Source organism: Salmo salar, chromosome ssa10 (assembly GCF_905237065.1).
Source record: "Salmo salar chromosome ssa10, Ssal_v3.1, whole genome shotgun sequence".
Lineage (NCBI taxonomy): Eukaryota > Metazoa > Chordata > Actinopteri > Salmoniformes > Salmonidae > Salmo > Salmo salar.
The window spans coordinates 110361210-110381577 of record NC_059451.1 but is presented as its reverse complement, the minus strand read 5'-3'; the positions used below and the strand labels follow the sequence as shown (position 1 = coordinate 110381577).

General features: G+C 42.7%; 1 protein-coding gene across 1 annotated transcript in view; it reads right to left on the bottom strand.

Moving 5' to 3' along the window:
- LOC106561580 (mitochondrial inner membrane protease subunit 2) overlaps nucleotides 1–19604 on the bottom strand; it is a 259205-nt gene extending 239601 nt beyond the window's left edge. Inside the window, 4 exon segments of the mRNA XM_045688754.1 lie at nucleotides 6611–6717; nucleotides 12209–12245; nucleotides 12247–12343; nucleotides 19550–19604. Of these exon segments, the coding sequence (XP_045544710.1) occupies nucleotides 6611–6717; nucleotides 12209–12245; nucleotides 12247–12343; nucleotides 19550–19604 (296 nt within the window).
- Nucleotides 19605–20368: the final 764 nt, after the last annotated feature.

The window sequence follows — 20368 nt, the reverse complement described above, 5'->3', positions numbered from 1 at the left end:
TTGGTGGATATGCAAAGCTTAAAAGAATAAGATAATAAAATAAGGTTAGGATATGAAGTGCGTTTGGGTCTTAGGAAAGTGCTATATAAATCGTATGTATTATTATGACGTACATGGGTGATCTGATGCAGGGATCATCTCAATACCCGAGATAGTTTGTGAACAGACACAAATACACACAGCTCCTTTATTACCATAATATACTACTGCATGCTGAGTGTGTGTACCATAGATAAATAATTACTAGAATGGGTATTCTCATTCTAGTAAATGAGTCTGTAATTCTATTTCTATGGTGTGTGACTACATTGCGATAAGACACTGCCGTATCACTTAGCATTGGTCACGGTAACATTGTTACTGTTTAAGTCATTTTCCATATAAGATTCAAACAGTGCTCTCAGGCTAAACCCAAAGTCAGATTACGTTAGATTAGCATTCCGTGCTAGCTCTCTCTCTCCTTCCTCCACTCCCCCTTTCCAGCTCCCTGTCTTCTTCCCTCTTTCTCCCTCCCTGCCCCCCTCCCTCAATCTCCTTCACTCCCTCTCTCCACTCTGCCAGGAATAGTGCCTCATAATGCAAGGCTCTACGCTGACCTTTCTTACAAGGAGCACGTGTGCACCTCAGTTGAAAAATGTAGGCGCATATGCAAGTAAAATGTTCTCACTGTAGAGCTCTGTAATGGCTGAACAACACGTCCCCTGCAGGGAAGGGAAGGGAGAGGCTGCCATCTTGGGGTAATTATGAAAGAGGGATTTATCCTGCCTGCTTTCCTGCCTGCCTGCCGCTGTCTGTCTCAGCCCACTCAACCCACAAGGCACATCACATCAAACCCCACAGCAATTTATTATTTATTATATGTAACCTTTATTTAACCAGGTAGCCTCATTGAGGACAGAATAGCTCTTTTCTAAGGGAGAAATGCATTCATGGGTGGAATGTGGACATTCATGCTGAATTAGAATAGTAATGTAGAACCAAAATAAATCAAACATTTCTGAAGCAATGTACCAAAGGAGACAGAGGTTGTCAAACCCAGTTTAGCTGATGAAGACAGAAAATACACCAAGCAGTTACATATTCCTTAACCGTGTCTTTTAGATGTGGTTTTTATATACAGTTGAAGTCGGAAGTTTACATACACCTTAGTGAAATACATTTAAACTCAGTTTTTCACAATTCCTAACATTTAATTCCAGTAAAAATTCCCTGTCTTAGGTCAGTTAGGATCACCAATTTATTTTAAGAATGTGATATGTCAGAATAATAGTAGAGAATTATTTACTTCAGCTTTAATTTCTTTCATCACATACCCAGTGGGTCAGAAGTTTACATACACTCAATTAGTATTTGGTAGCATTGCCTTGAAATTGTTTAACTTGGGTCCAATGTTTCAAGTAGCCTTCCACAAGCTTCCAACAGTAAGTTGGGTGAATTTTGGCCCATTCTTCCTGACAGAGCTGGTGTAACTGAATCAGGTTTGTAGGCCTCCTTGCTCGCACACGCTTTTTCAGTTCTGCCTACAAATTGTATCTAGGATTGAAATCAGGGCTGGTGATGGCCACTCCAATACCTTGACTTTGTTGTCCTTAAGCCATTTTGCCACAACTTTGGAAGTATGCTTGGGGTCATTGTCCATTTGGAAGACCCATTTGCGACCAAGCTTTAACTTCTTGACTGATGTCTTGAGATTTTGCTTCAATATATCCATGTAATTTTCCTGCCTCATGATGCCATCTATTTTGTGAAGTGCACCAGTCCCTCCTGCAGCAAAGCACCCCCACAACATGATGCTGCCACCCCCTGTGCTTCACAGTTGGGATGGTGTTCTTCGGCTTGCAAGCCTCCCCCTTTTTCCTCCAAACATAACAGGGTCATTATGACCAAACAGTTCTATTTTTGTTTCATCAGACCAGAGGACATTTCTCCAATAAGTATGATATTTGTCCCATGTGCAGTTGAAAACTGTAGTCTGTCTTTTTATGGCGGTTTTGGAGCAGTGGCTTCTTCCTTGCTGAGCGGCCTTTCAGGTTATGTCAATAAGGACCCGTTTTACTGTGGATATAGATACTTTTGCATCTGTTTCCTCCATCTTCACAAGGTCCTTTGCTGTTGTTCTGGGATTGATTTGCACTTTTCGCACCAAAGTACGTTCATCTCTAGGAGACAGAACGCGTCTTCTTGAGCGGTATGATGGCTGCGTGGTCCCATGGTGTTTATACTTGCGTACTATTGTTTGTACAGATGAACGTGGTACCTTCAGGCGTTTGGAAATTGCTCCCAAGAATGAACCATACTTGTAGAGGTCTCCAATTGGCTGATTTCTTTTGATTACGTCAATTGGCCTACCTATCAGAATTGGCCTATCAGAAGCTTTTAAAACCATGACATCATTTCCTGGATTGTTCCAAAGTTGTTTAAAGGCACAGTCATCTTAGTGTATGTAAACTTCTAACCCACTGGAATTGTGATACAGTTAAATAATCTGTCTGTAAACAATTGTTGGAAAAATGACGAGTCATGCACAAAGAATATGTCCTGATAGACTTAACAAAACTATAGTTTGTTAACAAGAAATTTGTGGAGTGGTTGAAAAATGAATTTTAATGACTCCAACCTAAGTGTATGTAATCTTCCGACTTAACTACAACCACACCACACACAAGACAAGGTAAAACACAGTCTGTTAAGTTACGCAGATTGTTACAGTACACAGTAAATTGTAGGCTACAGATTGCAATATGCTGTAAATCCTTTAGAAAAATGACACACACCCACTCGTATGTGTACACACAATGTATCGACTTAAAATAGAAATATTTTGTGGGGGCAGAGATATGTAAGCCCTCTTGGGTTTCCAACCTCACCTGCACAGTGTTTTTGTCATGTTTTTTATGTGCATGCTTTTGCTTTTCACTTGTCTTCTTTAATGTGAATAAATCAAACTAAAACATGTCTGCCTATTCATGACCCTTTGGTCTTCCACATCAAACAACATCAAACCTGAATACCATCAAAGCAACACAACACAAATGCATCAGACATTTACGTTTTACATTTTAGTCACCACCAATAAATCTACGATAATTGATCATTTCAATAAGCATTTTTCAACGGCTGGCCATGCTTTTCACCTGGCTACGCCTGCCCCGTCCAACAGCTCTGCACCCCCCGGGGAAACTTGCCCAAGCCCCAACCTAATTCTCCTTCACCCAAATCCAGACAGCTGATGTTCTGAAAGAGCTGAAAAATCTGGATCCCTACAAATCAGCTGGGCTAGACAATCTGGACCCTCTCTTTCAAAAAATATCCGCTGAAATTGTTGAAACCCCTATTACTAGCCTATTCAACCTCTCTTTCGTATCGTCTGAGATCCCAAAGATTCGAAAGTTGCTGCGGTCATCCCCCTCTTCAAAGGGGGAGACACTCTAGACCCAAACTGTTATAGACCTATATCCATCCTGCCCTGCCTTTCTAAAATCTTCAAAAGCCAAGTTAATAAACAGATCACAACCTTTTCGAAAACCCACCGTACCTTCTCCACTATGCAATCTGGTTTCCAAGCTGGTTCATGGGTGCACCTCAGCCACACTCAAGGTCCTAAACGATATCATAACCGCCACCAAAAGACTACTGTGCAGCCGTCTTCATTAACCTGGCCAAGGCTTTCGACTCGGTCAATCACCGCATTCTTATCGGCAGACTCAATAGCCTTGGTTTCTCAAATGACTGCCTTGCCTGGTTCACCAACTACTTATCAGATAGAGTTCAGTGTGTCAAATCGGAGGTCCTGTCCTGGACCTCTGGCAGATTCTATGGAGGTGCCACAGGGTTCAATTATCCAACTCTTTTCTCTGTATATATCAATGATGTCGCTCTTGCTGCTGGTGATTCTCTGATCCACCTCTATGCAGATGACACTATTCTGTATACATCTTGCCCTTCTTTGGACACTGTTAACAAACCTCCAAACGAGCTTCAATGCCATACAACACTCCTTCCGTGGTCTCCAACTGCTTTTAAATGCTAGTAAAACTAAATGCATGCTCTTCATCCGATGGCTGCCCGCACCCGCCCGACCGACTAGCATCACTACTCTGGACGGTTCTGACTTAGAATACGTGGACAACTACAAATACCTAGGTGTCTGGTTAGACTGTAAACTCTCCTTCCAGACTCACATTAAGCATCTCCAATCCAAAATTAAATCTAGAATGAGCTTCCTATTTCGCAACAAAACCTCCTTCACTCATGCTGCCAAACATACCCTCGTAAAACTGACTATCCTACCGATCCCTGACTTCGGCGATGTCATTTACAAAATAGCCTCCAACACTCTACTCACCAAATTGGATGTAGTCTATCACAGTGCCATCCGTTTTGTCACCAAAGCCCCATATACTACCCACCACTGCGACCTATATGCTCTCGTTGGCTGGCCCTCACTACATATTCGTTGCCAAATCCACTGGCTCCAGGTCATCTATAAGTCTTTGCTAGGTAAAGCCTTATCTCAGCTCACTGGTCACCATAGCAACACCCATCCGTAGTATGTGCTCCAGCAGGTATACTTCACTGGTCATCCCCAAAGCCAACACCTCTTTTGGCCTCCTTTCCTTCCAGTTCTCTGCTGCCAATGACTGGAACGAATTGCAAAAATCACTGAAGCTGGAGACTTATATCCTCCTTTCTAACTTTAAGCATCAGCTGTCAGAGCAGCTTACCGATCACTGTACCTGTACACAGCCCATCTGTAAATAGCCAACCCAACTACCTCATCCCTATATTGTTATTTTTTGGTTTGTTGCTCTTTTGCACCCCAGTATCTCTACTTGCACATCATCATCTGCACATCTATCACTCCAGTGTTAATGCTAAATTGTAATTATTTTGCCTCCATGGCCTATTTATTGCCTTACATCCCTAATCTTACTACACACATACTTTGCACACACTGTACATAGATTTTTCTATTGTGTTATTGACTGTACATTTGTTTATCCCATGTGTAACTCTGTGTTGTTGTTTTTGTCGCACTTCTTTGCTTTATCTTGGCCAGGTCACAGTTGTAAATGAGAACTTGTTCTCAACTAGCCTACCTGGTTAAATAAGGCTCTTATCCAGAGCGACTTACAGTTAGTGCATTCATCTTAAAATAACTAAGTGGGACAAGCACATATCACAGGCATAAAAGTAACATTTTCTTCAATATCGTAGCTACAGTAGAGTCACAGAGCTAGAAGGGGTGTCTCAGAAGATATCTCAGAAGCCATCCCAAAAACAAAAACAGATAAGTAGGCTGGGATTAGTGTGCCCAGGGACTTGAGTCTATGAGGAGAGAGTGCGAGAGGATACTTTTTTCAGGGGAGATTTTGACTGATTCCCATATAACACCCTATTTCCTTACATCCCTATGGGCCCTTGTCAAAAGTAGTGCACTATATAGGGAATAGAGTGCCATTTGTGACGCAGACTTTTTCATTAGCAGCCAGGGCCACATTTGGCTTCCCACGGTGCTTCAGAACAAAGAGTGTGTCTGAAAGCAGGGACCCTTGACGTGGGACGTGGCGCTCTAATTGGAGCCTTGGTAATCCTCTCTCTCCCCCTCCAGTCTCGGCTGTGGAACCAACAGTGTCAACAGGCTCTCTACTTTAACAACGGCACAGGGGAGCTATAGGGGAGCAGAGCGTCACTGTTCAGCCAGCCGTGGGCAGAGGCCTACTCCACACACACAGAGAGCGAGAGAGAAAGAGGGAGAGAGCATGTGAGAGGTAGAGAGAGAGAGAGAGAGAGAGAGAGAGAAAGAAAGAGAGAGAGAGAGAGAGAGGGAGAGGTAAAGAGGGGTTAGCAGGCCAGCTCTGCGTGCTCCTCAGCGCGGCAGGGGAGTGGAGGAGTGATTGCAGGGAAGTAAGGTGGTACACGTCATCTACTGACGTGGACGAGGATGAGGATTAGGAGAATAGTTTAGAGAGGATGAAACTCAACTGGACAGCCTGCCCTTCACTCTATGGATCACATGGTGTATTGCAGTGTTTCCCAACTCCAGTCCTCGAGTATTTCCAACAGCACAAATGTTTGTTGTATCCCTGGACAAAAACACCTGATTCAACTTGTCAAGGGCTTGATGATTAGTTGACAAGTATAATCAGGTGTGCTTGTCCAGGGCCACGACAAAAAATTGTACTGTTGCGGGTACTGAAAGACCGGAGCTAGGAACCACTGGTCTATTGTATCATGGCTGGAGCCTGGAGGCTTGGAGAGAAGCACTAATCACATCAGCCTTGCTAGGGAGTCGTCAGTGACTCAAAAAGGTCAGCTGGATATATCAGGATAAAAAAAGAAGATGAAACACAGATATCAAACGGACAGAAACATGTTGTTTCCATGTCAACATGCAGTACAGTAAGGATGGATGATGTACAGGCCAAGGCTTGGGGCAAAATACAACAATCCTGTCATTATTCATGTACACACATATGACAAGTACAGACATCATTGGTACCACAGGTGAAATACACTTGATCTTAGCAACAAACATGGTCCCAGTTTGTATGACAGCAAATAAACAAACAACAGTGTATGTAAACGTGGTTAAATTGTAGTTACTTACAGGACTGACACAATGTCATCTCCTCGCACTTGGTAGTTCCTCACACTCCAGCGGTTCAGCAGCATCATGTCAGACCCTGTCACATTCCCCTCAGGACACATAGAGGGCTGAGGAGACACACACACACGTACCCACACAAATAAGGTGAGTCATAGACAAAAATACGAGGATCGGGGGGGGAAGTACAGCAGCATTGTCATTAGTGTCCTCCTGAACAGAAATACAGCAGCTATGGTCAAGGAAGGGACAACCATGGGACTGACTGACTGACTGACTGACTGACTGAACACATAACACACTGAATACCTCAGGGACCTATTGTTCTCAAAGGGACATATTGTTCTCAAAGTGACATATCATTCTCAACGTGACATATCGTTCTCCAAGTGACATACCGTTCTCAAAGGGACCTATTGTTCTCAAAGTGACATACCATTCTCAAAGGGACCTATTGTTCTCAAAGGGACCTATTGTTCTCAAAGTGACATATCGTTCTCAGTGACATACCGTTCTCAAAGTGACGTACCATTCTCAAAGGGACCTATTGTTCTTTCTGTCTTTCTCTCGGAGGACCTGAGCCCTAGGACCATGCCTCAGGACTACCTGGTATGATGACTCCTTGCTGTCCCCAGTCCACCTGGCCGTGCTGCTGCTCCAGTTTCAACTGTTCTGCCTGCGGCTATGGAACCCTGACCTGTTCACCGGACGTGCTTGTTGCACCCTCGACAACTACTATGATTATTATTATTTGACCATGCTGGTCATTTATGAACATTTTAACATTTTAACATTTTGACCATGTTCTGTTATAATATCCACCCTGCACAGCCAGAAGAGGACTGGCCACCCCTCATAGCCTGGTTCCTCTCTAGGTTTCTTCCTAGGTTTTTGGCCTTTCTAGGGAGTTTTTCCTAGGGAGTTTTTCCTAGCCACCGTGCTTCTTTCACATGCTTTGCTTGCTGTTTGGGGTTTTAGGCTGGGTTTCTGTACAGCACTTTGAGAATATCAGCTGATGTACGAAGGGCTATATAAAAATAAATTTGATTTGATTTGAAATTTGACCTATTGTTCTCAAAGAGACATTTTACATTTACATTTACGTCATTTAGCAGACACTCTTATCCAGAGCGACTTACAAATTGGTGCATTCACCTTATGATATCCAGTGGAACAACCACTTTACAATAGTACATCTATATATATATTTTTTTTTGGGGGGGGGGTTAGAAGGATTACTTTATCCTATCCCAGGTATTCCTTAAAGAGGTGGGGTTTCAGGTGTCTACGGAAGGTGGTGATTGACTCCGCTGTCCTGGCGTCGTGAGGGAGCTTGTTCCACCATTGGGGTGCCAGAGCAGCGAACAGTTTTGACTGGGCTGAGTGGGAACTGTGCTTCCGCAGAGGTAGGGGGGCGAGCAGGCCAGAGGTGGATGAACGCAGTGCCCTTGTTTGGGTGTAGGGCCTGATCAGAGCCTGAAGGTACGGAGGTGCCGTTCCCCTCACAGCTCCGTAGGCAAGCACCATGGTCTTGTAGCAGAGGCGAGCTTCAACTGGAAGCCAGTGGAGTGTGCGGAGGAGCGGGGTGACGTGAGAGAACTTGGGAAGGTTGAACACCAGGCGGGCTGCGGCGTTCTGGATGAGTTGTAGGGGTCTAATGGCACAGGCAGGGAGCCCCGCCAACAGGGAGTTGCAGTAATCCAGACGGGAGATGACAAGTGCCTGGATTAGGACCTGCGCCGCTTCCTGTGTAAGGCAGGGTCGTACTCTGCGAATGTTGTATAGCATGGACCTACAGGATCGGGTCACCGCCTTGATGTTGGCGGAGAACGACAGGGTGTTGTCCAGGGTCACGCCGAGGCTCTTAGCACTCTGGGAGGAGGACACAATGGAGTTGTCCACCGTGATGGCGAGATCATGGAAAGGGCAGTCCTTCCCCGGGAGGAAGAGCAGCTCCGTCTTGCCGAGGTTCAGCTTGAGGTGGTGATCCGTCATCCACACTGATATGCCTGCCAGACATGCAGAGATGCGATTCGCCACCTGGTTATCAGAAGGGGGAAAGGAGAAGATTAACATATTGTTCTGAAAGGGACATATTGTTCTCAAAGGGATATATTGTTCTCAAAGGGACCTATTGTTCACAAAGGGACCTATCGTTCTCAAAGGGCCATATTGTTCTCGAAGGGACCTATTGTTCTCAAAGTGACATATCGTTCTCAAAGTGACATACCGTTCTCAAAGGGACCTATTGTTCTCAAAGGGACCTATTGTTCTCAAAGGGAATTATTGTTCTCAAAGGGAGATATTGTTCTCAAAGGGATATATTGTTCTCAAAGGGAGATATTGTTCTCAAAGGGACCTATTGTTCTCAAAGGGACCTATTGTTCTCAAAGGGATATATTGTTCTCAAAGGGACATATTGTTCTTAAAGTGACATACCGTTCTCAAAGTGACATACCATTCTCAAAGTGACCTATTGTTCTCAAAGGGACCTATTGTTCTCAAAGGGTCATATTGTTCTCAAAGGGATATATTGTTCTCAAAGGGACCTATTGTTCTTAAAGGGACATATTGTTCTTAAAGTGACATATCATTCTCAAAGTGACATACCGTGCTCAAAGGGACCTATTGTTCTCAAAGGGACCTATTGTTCTCAAAGGGACATATTGTTCTCAAAGTGACTTACCGTTCTCAAAGGGACCTATTGTTCTCAAAGGGTCATATTGTTCTCAAAGGGATATATTGTTCTCAAAGGGACCTATTGTTCTCAAAGTGACATACCGTTCTCAGAGTGACATACCATTTTCAAAGGGAACTATTGTTCTCAAAGGGACCTATTGTTCACAAAGTGACATATGGTTCTCAAAGTGACATACTGTTCTCAAATTGACATATTGTTCTCATAGTGACATATTGTTTTCAAAGTGACATATTCCTCTCAGAAAAGAGAAGTGGCATCCTCCTGCCATGCCATACTGTGATGGCTTCAGCCTATGTCCTTCTGTGTCTACTGATTCAAACTGACAGATACGGGTGGCAAAAACACAGTAGCTGTCACACCCTGATCTGTTTCACCTGTATTTGTGCTTGTCTCCACCCCCCTCCACCCACCGTCGCTTTTTGATCCTTCGATGTCGGCTCTTCCTATCATTGTGAAGCAGAATTCACCAAGTGTTGGATTGTTCACCCACTAATAGGGAACGTGAGCTGGGTTTAGACCGTCGTGAGACAGGTTAGTTCCCCATTATCCCCAGTGTACTTATACCTGTGTTGTCTGTTGCCAGTTCATTTTGTTTTTTGTCAAGCCTACCAGCTTTTTTCCTGTGCTCCTGTCTGTCTCTAGTTCCTGTTTTCTATCTTTCCCGGTTTTGACCATTCTGCCTGCCCTGATCCTGAGCCTGCCTGTCGTTCTGTACCTTGCCAAACCACCCTGGATTACTGACCTCTGCCTGCCCTGAGCCTGCCTTCCGTTTTGTACCTTTCAGACTCTGCCGTGACCTGTCGTTTGCCTGCCCCCCTGATTTTGTAATAAACTTTTGTTACTTCGAAACTGTCTGCATCTGGGTCTTCTCCTGAGCCTTGACAGTAATCCTCTATAAAACATCTTACCTTTCAAATTTAGTGGTGTGGAAAGGTTACTCAACCATATTAAATGTCAGATTAATGTGTGCGTATATTATCTGTCATGGAATCTACATACTCAGTGGCATTCTGCATTTCAAGAAGCATTTTAAGAAGCATATAGCCTTCTAAGAAGCTTTCAGCATTCTGAGAATAGGTCTATCAGCTCTATGTTCAGATTATGAGATCACGGTTCGTATCCACCAAATGTCTCAGAGTAGGAGTGCTGATCTAGGATCTGTCCAGATAATCATATACATTATGATCTTAAATGCTAAACTGATCCCAGATTAGCACTCCTACTCTGAGACGCTTTGAGGATACATGCCCAGGGGTCAGAATTGTCCTGAGACATGGCTGTAGGCTAACTAGCTTCATAAGATTCTAAAACCACACAACTCAGGGGCATAGCAAAGGTCAGTACAAAGGTCAAGAATAATCTATACAACAACTCATGCTTACAGAATTATGCACAAAACTACTACAGTGAGTTACAGAGTACATCAGTTTTGGACACGTTCAGACGGAACATCCCAGATTATTTTCCTAGTAAACACAACACACCAAAATTCTCTTCTCTAACCAGTGAATCCACAAACAAGCTTAAATCAACCATTTCACTCTCAGTGGGAAATGGAACTCCACAGGATTCTACAACAACCATAACAGCAACTATTGTATAATAGTATAGGCCTATAGACCATTAAATCCCCCCCAGAAATAATTTATTCTTACAATTTAGTTTGTCACAAACTGTTTGTCACTTTATCGAAGAGCTAGTGTGTGACGAAGCCCCACTCCAAGCGGCGGGTGACATGGCACAGGCAGAATGATTCATTAAACAGGATGTGCACAGGCCATTTCATGCTTGCTGGGGTAATTGACAGAATATCTCTTATCTGTCTGCTGAAAATAAATATCCCTACGAGTGCTGCCAGTCGCGGAATGTATCTGTTACAGTTGGATACGTTATCGTTTTCACTTTTAGTCATATTTTAGCATATTACATGCTGTATTGTCTAGCTTGCTAGCTGGAAAGCACCCTAGAATTGATAAAAACTGAAAAACAATAACACTGGAAAGTTTAATAAAATAAGACTGTCTGGTCAACAATTCAATCTCGTGCTGCAGGCAACCTAAGGCAAGACAAGGGGTTTTGTGAGGACTGTAGCAGCCTTGTAGGAGGAGAGGCAAAGTAAAGCAACTGTCTACGCAAATTTAACTCCAACAGTGGAAACAGAATTCAGTATGTGAACATATTGATTCACTAAGTAGTAGTATAGGATGAGAGGAGAGAGATCAATAACCATCTTCACAATTAGTTGTTACATTTCACAATGTCTTTCTTAGAAAAACATATAAATACAAATTAACTATCTGTAACTGGATGTCATGAGGGATGGTACAAAGGAAACAAGAACTATGGACTGACATTTTAATTTGACTTGATTGAAACATGTCTTTATTTAGGAATTTCAATTATTGTTCCATAGAAATTCAGATTTCTTTCATCAGTGATGGAGCTCCTACAAGTCCCTTCAGTTCCCATGTTACAAGGCTATTGCGCTGTATAGATTCTCGAGTCACCCTTTCCCAAGAGGCTGAAGTTGCCATCCAACACTGAACACGGAGGACAAGACCCAGCCAATGCGGTGAAACCAATGGGTGTTAGTTGCCTGACTGCCTTACCTTGATACCTGTATAGCTACATGTGCATACCTCTAGATTAACTCTGTTTGACTGTGGAATGAAACATGGGTTGGAGTATTTATGACTTGAATTAAAAATAGAGGTTGAAAACAAGTGAGGTGAGGCCAATATTTTCCATTATAAAGAGAACCTCTCCCTCTCTCTCTTTACAGTATGATTGATGCCAAGATTCCATTACCTATGCTACAAAGGGAATTGGGCTTTGAAAAAGTACAATAAGATCAGAAGGAATTGATGGGGGGGAAAGAGAGAGAGACAGAGAGATCTCACATGCATTGACGCTCCCTCCACTCGTGCTACATAGGCTGTCCAGAACAGTGATGGTGATGACTGGCACTGCCACGAAGAACCCGCCCACAAATGCCAGGATATACCTGCACTCAGCCCCACCTGCTGAGCCATCACCTGGGACAGAATAACACAGTTCAGCCAATCACCATCAAAGAAACCAATAGAATGGGAACACTGCTATAAGAACTTGGCATTCAACAACCAACGGAGAATCAGATAGTAGGGAGTTTGTATTGAGAAGATCAGAATCAGAAAGCATGCATATTCTACCAACGGGACATTAAAAACTGTAATATCTTATGTTTCACCGAGTCGTGGCTGAACGACGACATTAAGAACATACAGCTGGCGGGTTATACACTCCATCGGCAAGACAGACAGCAGCCTCTGGTAAGACATGGGGCGGGGGCCTATGCATTTATGTAAACAACAGCTGGTGCATGATCTAAGGAAGTCTAAAAGTTTTGCTCGCCTGAGGTAAAGTATCTCATGATAAGCTGTAGACCACGCTATCAACCTAAAGAGTTTTCATCTGTATTTTTCGTAGCTGTCTACATACCACCACAGAGCGAAGTTGACACTGAAACCTGTGGTGGATGAATCAGAATTAGTTGGGTAACATAGATAATTAAGATGTTTTATTAGTATAATATGCTTATGTGAGATACTTGTCATTAGAAAGTGTCCTTTGGACCAATGACTCGTCTCCACAATGTCTGTGAGCAAGTCACTCCCTACTTTTCTTTATTATGGGGAGGTTTATGGTAGTGTCTGGGACCATTGTATGTCCTCTCTTAGATCTCGCACTTATCCTGTGATAGTATATGGCCTAGAGGTTAACTCCCCGAGTGAGCTTGTTCAGGAGTGGGAACAAGAGGTGTTTTACTGAGGATGGGCCACTATGAGATTGCACTGACAAAGGAGATTTATGGTGTATTTTGATAAGAACGCCTAAAAAGCATTCCAGAGGACATGAGCTAATAGTTCTGTTCAATACCGTACCAGGGAGGGACGGTTCTAAGGGGACCAGATACTGGGCTATACAATGAACCCTGTTGATATAGCAGTTACTGCCTGCTGTGTTTTATGGATATCTGTCATACAAAACTTAACCTTGTGACCCATTCTATGTATCTGTGGTTTGTCATGTACGTTGAAGGGGGTGTATCTTTGCTATAGAATATCTCTGTAGCCATTGTGTAATCACCTTATTCAATGGTTCATTCAAGAGAGTGCATTATTGAAGGTCAAGTGCTTTTGCAAAAGTATCTTAAGTATTAAAGATGTAGTTAACTCGGACTGGTGTGTTTGTAACTCTCCTCATTTTGTAATGCAGAAATTAGCCACCACAAACCGCACTCAATGAGCTATATTCGGCCATAAGCAAACAGGAAAATGTTCACCCAGAGGCGGCACTCCTGGTGACCGATGACTTTAATGCAGGGAAACTTAAATCAATTTTACAGAATTTCTATCAGCATGTTACATGTGCAACTAGAGGGAAAACAATTCTAGACCACCTTTACTCAACACACAGAGACGCGTACAAAGCTCTCCCTTGACCTCCATTTGGCAAATCTGACCATAACTCCATCCTCCTGATTCCTGCTTTATTTAAGCAGGAAGCACCCGTGACTCGGTCTATAAAAAAGTGGTCAGATGAAGCAGATGCTGTACTACAGAACTGTTTTGCTAGCACAGACTGGAATATGTTCCGGGATTCTTCCTGGTTAAATAAAAGTGAAATAAACAGAGCTAAAGGTTAGAGCTGCCGCTTTCAAGGAGCGGGACTCTAACCCGGAAGCTTAAACGAAATTCCGCTCTGCCCTCCAACAAATCATCAAACAGGCAAAGCGTCAATACAGGAATAAGATCGAATTGTACTATAACAGCTCCTACGCTCGTCGGATGTGACAGGGCTTGCAAACTATTACAGACTACTAAGGGAAGCACAACCGAGAGCTGCCTAGTGACACGAGCCTACCAGATGAGCTAAGTATATTCTTGCTTCGAGGCAAGTAACACTGAAACATGCATGAGAGCATCAGCTGGTCCGGATGACTGTGTGATCATGCTCTCTGCAGCCGATGTGAGTAAAAGCTTTAAACAGATAAACATTCACAAGCCCGCTGGGTCAGACGGATTACCAGGACATGTACTCCGAGCATGCGCTGACCAACTGGCAAGTGTCTTCACTGACATTTTCAACCTTTCCCTGTCTGAATCTGTAATACCAACTTGTTTCAAGCAGACCACCATAGTCCCTGTGCCCAAGTACACTAAGGTAACCTGCCTAAATGACTACCGAGCCGTAGCACTCACGTCTGTAGCCATGAAGTGTTTTGAAAAGCTGGTTATGGCTCACATCAACACCATTATCCCAGAAACCCAAAACCCACTCCAATTTGCATACCGCCCCAACAGATCCACAGATGATGCAATCTCTATTGCACTCCACACTGCCCTTTCCCTCCTGGACAAAATGAACACCTATGTGAGAAGGATATTCATTGACTTCAGCTTAGTGTTCAACACTATAGTGCCCTCAAAGCTCAGCACTAACCTAAGGACCCTGGGACTAAACACCTCCCTCTGCTACTGGATCCTAGACTTCCTGACGGGCCGCCCCCAGGTGGTAAGGATAGGTAACAACACATCCACCACACTGATCCTCAACACAGGGGCCCCTCAGGGGTGCGTGCTCAGTCCCCTCCTGTACTTCCTGTTCACTCATGACTGCACGGCCAGGCACAACTCCAACATCATCATTAAGTTTGCTGATGACACTGACAACAATGAGACAGCCTATAGGGAGGAGGTCAGAGACCTTACCGTGTGGTGCAAGGACAACAACCTCTCCCTCAACGTGATCAAGACAAAGGAGATGATTGTGGACTACAGGAAAAGGAGGACCGAGCACGCCCCCATTCTCATCGACGGGGCTGTAGTGGAGCAGGTTGAGAGCTTCAATTCCCTTTGCGTCCACATCACCAACAAGCTATCATGGTCAATGCACATGCACAGTCGTGAAGAGGGCATGACAAAACCTATTCCCCCTCAGGAGACTAAAAATATTTGGCATGGGTCCTCAGATCCTCAAAAGGTTCTACAGCTGCACCATCGAGAGCGTCCTGACTGGTTGCATCACCACCTGGTATGGCAACTGCTCGGCCTCCAACCGCAAGGCACTACAGAGGGTAGTGCGTACAGCCCAGTACATCACCAGGGCCAAGCTTCCTGCCATCCAGAACCTCTATACCAGGCGGTGTCAGAGGAAGGCCCAAAAAATTGTCCAAGACTCCAGCCACCCTAGTCATAGACTGTTCTCTCTGCTACTGCACGGCAAGTCTAAGTCCAAGAGGCTTCTAAACAGCTTCTACCCCCAAGCCATAAGACTCCTGAACAGCTAATCAAATGGCTACCAAGACTATTTGCACCCCCGCTGCTGCTACTCTCTGTTATTATCTATGCATAGCCACCTTAATAAACCTACCTGCATGTACATATTTACCTCAATTACCTCAACACGGTGCCCCCGCACATTGACACATTCACTCTGAACCGGTACCCCCTGTATATAGCCCCGCAATTGTTATTTACTGCTGCTCCTTAATTATTACTTTTTCTTATCTCTTACTTTTTAGGTATTTTCTTAAAACTGCATTGTTGGTTAAAAAAGTAAGCATTTCACTGTAAGGTCTACACCTGTTGTATTCGGCGCATGTGACAAATAACATTTGATTTTATTTTATTTGAGAATGGAATTTGTGTCATTTCTCACTCAGAGAGCACATATTGCTCTCTGAGTGGTTCAGCATTGTTTCAATGAATAGTTAGGCATTTGACTAGCCATGTGCGACATGCACATGCGGTTACAAGCCTGCTTGAGTTACCGGCAGCTGCATGATCAATATCCACCTTAGTAGTATGGATGAAGCCTGAGCTGGAATGTGAAGCTAACTGAAGCTGGCTTGCTTTATAAAAGCCTGAATAGATCTAGCTTCAGTCGTAGTATACTCCTCTGGCAGATACTCAAAACTTTGTTGTGACTGAGCATGAGTTGGAGACTTTTGAAAGTATCCACTTCAGAGGGCAGGTGCATCAAATAGGCATTGGTGGTTCATGTCCTTACCTAATACTATGGTTATTAGCTTGAACTCAGCATCCATTTGTGAGAATTGCAAATAGATAGTGTTTCCCGACCTGGTGTCCTGGCTGATTACAAAACAAAACACATAGAGACATAGCAGTGTCTATTGCTTTGAAAGAATAACAACCCTCCAGTTAAATACTGTTTGCCCACGGCTGGTGAAAATGGTCAACAATATTAGTTGTTTCAACGTAGTTTCCTTGTTATTTCAACGTCCTTGATACAGTGTTGACAAACATTGTTACTGAATGTTATTGAATAGGTAGGTACCAGTAGGTCACCCACCTCAAAGTGTTTCCATTCCGGGAGATAGAAACCTTAGAAGTAGAATAATAGAAGCCTTTCAAACAGACGTTACAGAGGAGAAAAGAACAGGAGACAGGTAGACACGATAGAACAAGATCCGCCCAAGGTCACAACCACCTAACCAATCAATGGCCAACTGCCCGTTAGGCCGTTTAAAACCAGATAAGTTTGTTCTATGTCACCTCGATATGAGTCAGATGCATTAATTCTAGTATCAAAATTGACTACAAAGTGTAAATAGGATCATTTTGGTCATAAAGTCAGTCTTGTCAAAAACGGAGTTTTGTGAGTTCATCACGACTTCCTGGGGGGTTGGGTATGGATTACTAACACGCCCACTTTTGCCAATGATGCCCAATATTAGGGCAGGGAATTGCCAGGAACCTCACAATACAATATTATCATGATACTTAGCTGCCGATACAATATGCATTGGGATTCTCACAATTCTATATGTATTGCGATTCGATACTGTGGTTCCATTGCGATTCGATGTTCCAAACATATTGCTCACCATATGTCTGCTGCAGAGGGACAAGCGAGACCCATGAGCAGTGGTGTAAAGTACTTTTAAGTAAAAATACTTTAAAGTACTAAAGTATTTTTTTGAATATCTGTACTTTACTATTTATATTTTTGATGACTTTAACTTTTACTTTACTACATTCCTGAAGAAAATAATGTACTTTTTACTCCATACATTTTCCCTGACACCCAAAAGTACTCGTTACATTTTGAATGCTTAGCAGGACAGGAAAATGGTCTAATTCACGCACTTAAAGAGAAAATCCCTGGTCATCCCTATTGTATCTGATCTTGCAGACTCACTAAACACAAATGCTTTGTTTATAAATTATGTCTGAGTGTTGGAGTGTGCCCATGACTATCCGTAAATTACAAAAACTAGAAAACCATGCTGTCTGGTTTGCTTAATATAAGGAAATTGAAATGATTTATACTTTTACTTTTGATACTTAAGTATATTTTAGCAATTACATTTCCTTTTGATACTTAAGTGTATTTAAAACTCCAGTAGGATTTTACTGGGTGACTTTCACTTTTACTTGAGTCATTTTATATTAAGGTGTCTTTACTTTTACTCAAGTATGACTGTTGGATACTTTTTCAACCACTGCCCATGAAGTCATGGAAATAAAAGTGCTGAAAACAAATTGGCTCCCTATTTATTTTTAAGATGGAGAACAAGCTATGAAGGAAAAAAGTTTTGGTACAGGTACAGCCGACTAGTGCAAAAATAATATTGTGATAGTCAAAACGATACGATATATTGTCAAAAATAATATCCAGATATGTAACTATCGATTTTTCCCCCCATCACTGCTGCAACGCACACATATTTAGCTCGACAAATAGGAGTGAAAATGGGCTTCCATAAAAGTTGTTCAACAATCTTGGGCAGATGGCCAGGATATGGATTTCATCTGACTAGCTTCTACTTGGGCTGTCAACAGTCAAATCTCTTGGTAAGTACTGTAGCTAAGTCTTGTTTATAGCTAGCTACATGTCATTATTTTGATAGGATATTTCGCTTTGATACTAGTCTATGATACTGTAATGTAGCTAACTAGTTTAATACATAGCCTCTCCATAATGTCTAATGTGAGAGGAAGATTTGCATGGCTAACATTGCACCTGAAGACAGGTTTGATCCAGCTAGCTAGCTATGTTGATGCATGTTGCCACCTTGTTTTCAATAATGTTTAAACTCAAACTGGCTCGCTACTGTAAGGTTCCTGCTTAATAATCAAGCAAACTAGCTAGCTAGCATTTGAGGGCTTCAGCTAACCCCTAAACGATGCCAACAAGCAACAACATTATTGTGTATTTTCTATGCATAAATAATGATGACAGTTCACCAGATAAGGAGGCAGTGGCCAGACACCAGTACTGTTTCAGAGTAAGGGAGGACAGGACCACTATTAATAATGTAATCAGTGCTGTATGTGTTTGTGTCTTGTATGTTGTAAGGTGGTGGCCCCATATCCATGGTGCCGCAATGGACTACTCCTGGGCCAGGGTGAGTAATGCCAACCAGTCAGTGCCATGGTGGCACATGTGCCTTGTGATTCACAACTAATTCACAATCTCTGATTGGCTATGTCCAACCGTGTATTTACTGTTGGATTCCATGACTGTATGGTGACAGTCTTGCTCCCCCTCCCTCTCTCTCTCTGTGATAGGAGCTGGCTTGGATCTGTAAGTCAGGCTCTTTCATGACCAGTATCTGTGACGAGAGGGTCTAGAGCTGGTCTACTGGCACTGACAAAAATGTCAGAAGGGACGAAAGATGATTACTAATAAGACAGGACATCACAAGTGTTTAGTAATATCAGAATCACCTTTATTCACCAAATACATTTGCATGTAGAGGAATTTGACTAAATTAACAGAATTTACAGACAGCCAAACTGAATATACGGACAATATAACCCCACCCTTTCAATACATGTGTCACTCATCAACTCTATCTTGTTTTTCTACAGATGGAGGACAGAAGTGAGGCTTTGGTCATGGAGTCCTCTGACAGAAAGATAGGTTGATACTGATGTCTGAATTAGGAAAGATTTTGTACTCCGCATTAAAATGATACCAGACACATCTATAACTTTTCAATGTGAATGACAATAAAAGACAAGTTTAATATTTGCACATAGTTATATTAGCATAATTACTGCTTCTACAGTATTATGTGAATGATGATTTATTCTACATGAAACTGTTACACTTGAAAGTTATCAAAACACTTTGTTTAAAATATCTACATAAGTTCAGCAATTGTATTTTTCTCATATTTCTCTGTAGGCTACTCAGTATGAGAAGAGTGCCATCCTCCTGCATCTTACATGTGCAGTAGTTATTGAACTCTGCCTGCTGAACCCAAGAGGCAAACTCTGTCATATCTAGGATGGAGTGTCATGCACTCCACCCCTCCTGCCACCTGACTGCACATGTCCGTAACCTGTAATAAATGACATAGATGAAAGGGGCATCACCCACTGGAGACTTGAAGACAGAACCTCACCCAGAGAGCTGTGCATAGGAATAGAAATGTCATTCGAGTTCTGGTTAGACAGCTGAAGTTGTACTCAACACACAACTGATTTTGATTTGTTAGGTAAAGTGTCTTTATAAGCAATATGATATTTCCAGCAGAAAAGGTTTTGTCTTTGTAACACAAACACATCCATCGATTTGTTGTATCTACACACAAGCTGGGTGATCTTTGTGACATAGAAATAGAATTCATTCTATTTCTATGGTTTGTGTAATGTCCACTGGTGGCCTTCACCTGCAGGGATATTTAGTTCTGGGATTTGGCTCCCGGGAAAAGATCTAACAGCGGTCATAAGGATAGACAAGACGAGACACAACTAGCCAGTTATAGAATATTGTGTTGTAGGACTCGCAATAGTTGATATCTCTTTCACGGTAAGTATTTATATGATGTGATGAAACAATGAAACAAAGTTGCAAACTACTTTAGTAGTGTTGGGGAAGCTACTCTGAAAATATAATTTACTAAGCTACCAAACTGGAAGAAGTTAAGCTACACTAAAGCTACCCTTAACTAAAATCTATTTTACTTCACTAAAGTTTCTTTGAAAAAGTAGTTCACCATGTCCAAACCACTTCATGATATATCATATCTAAATCTGAAATAG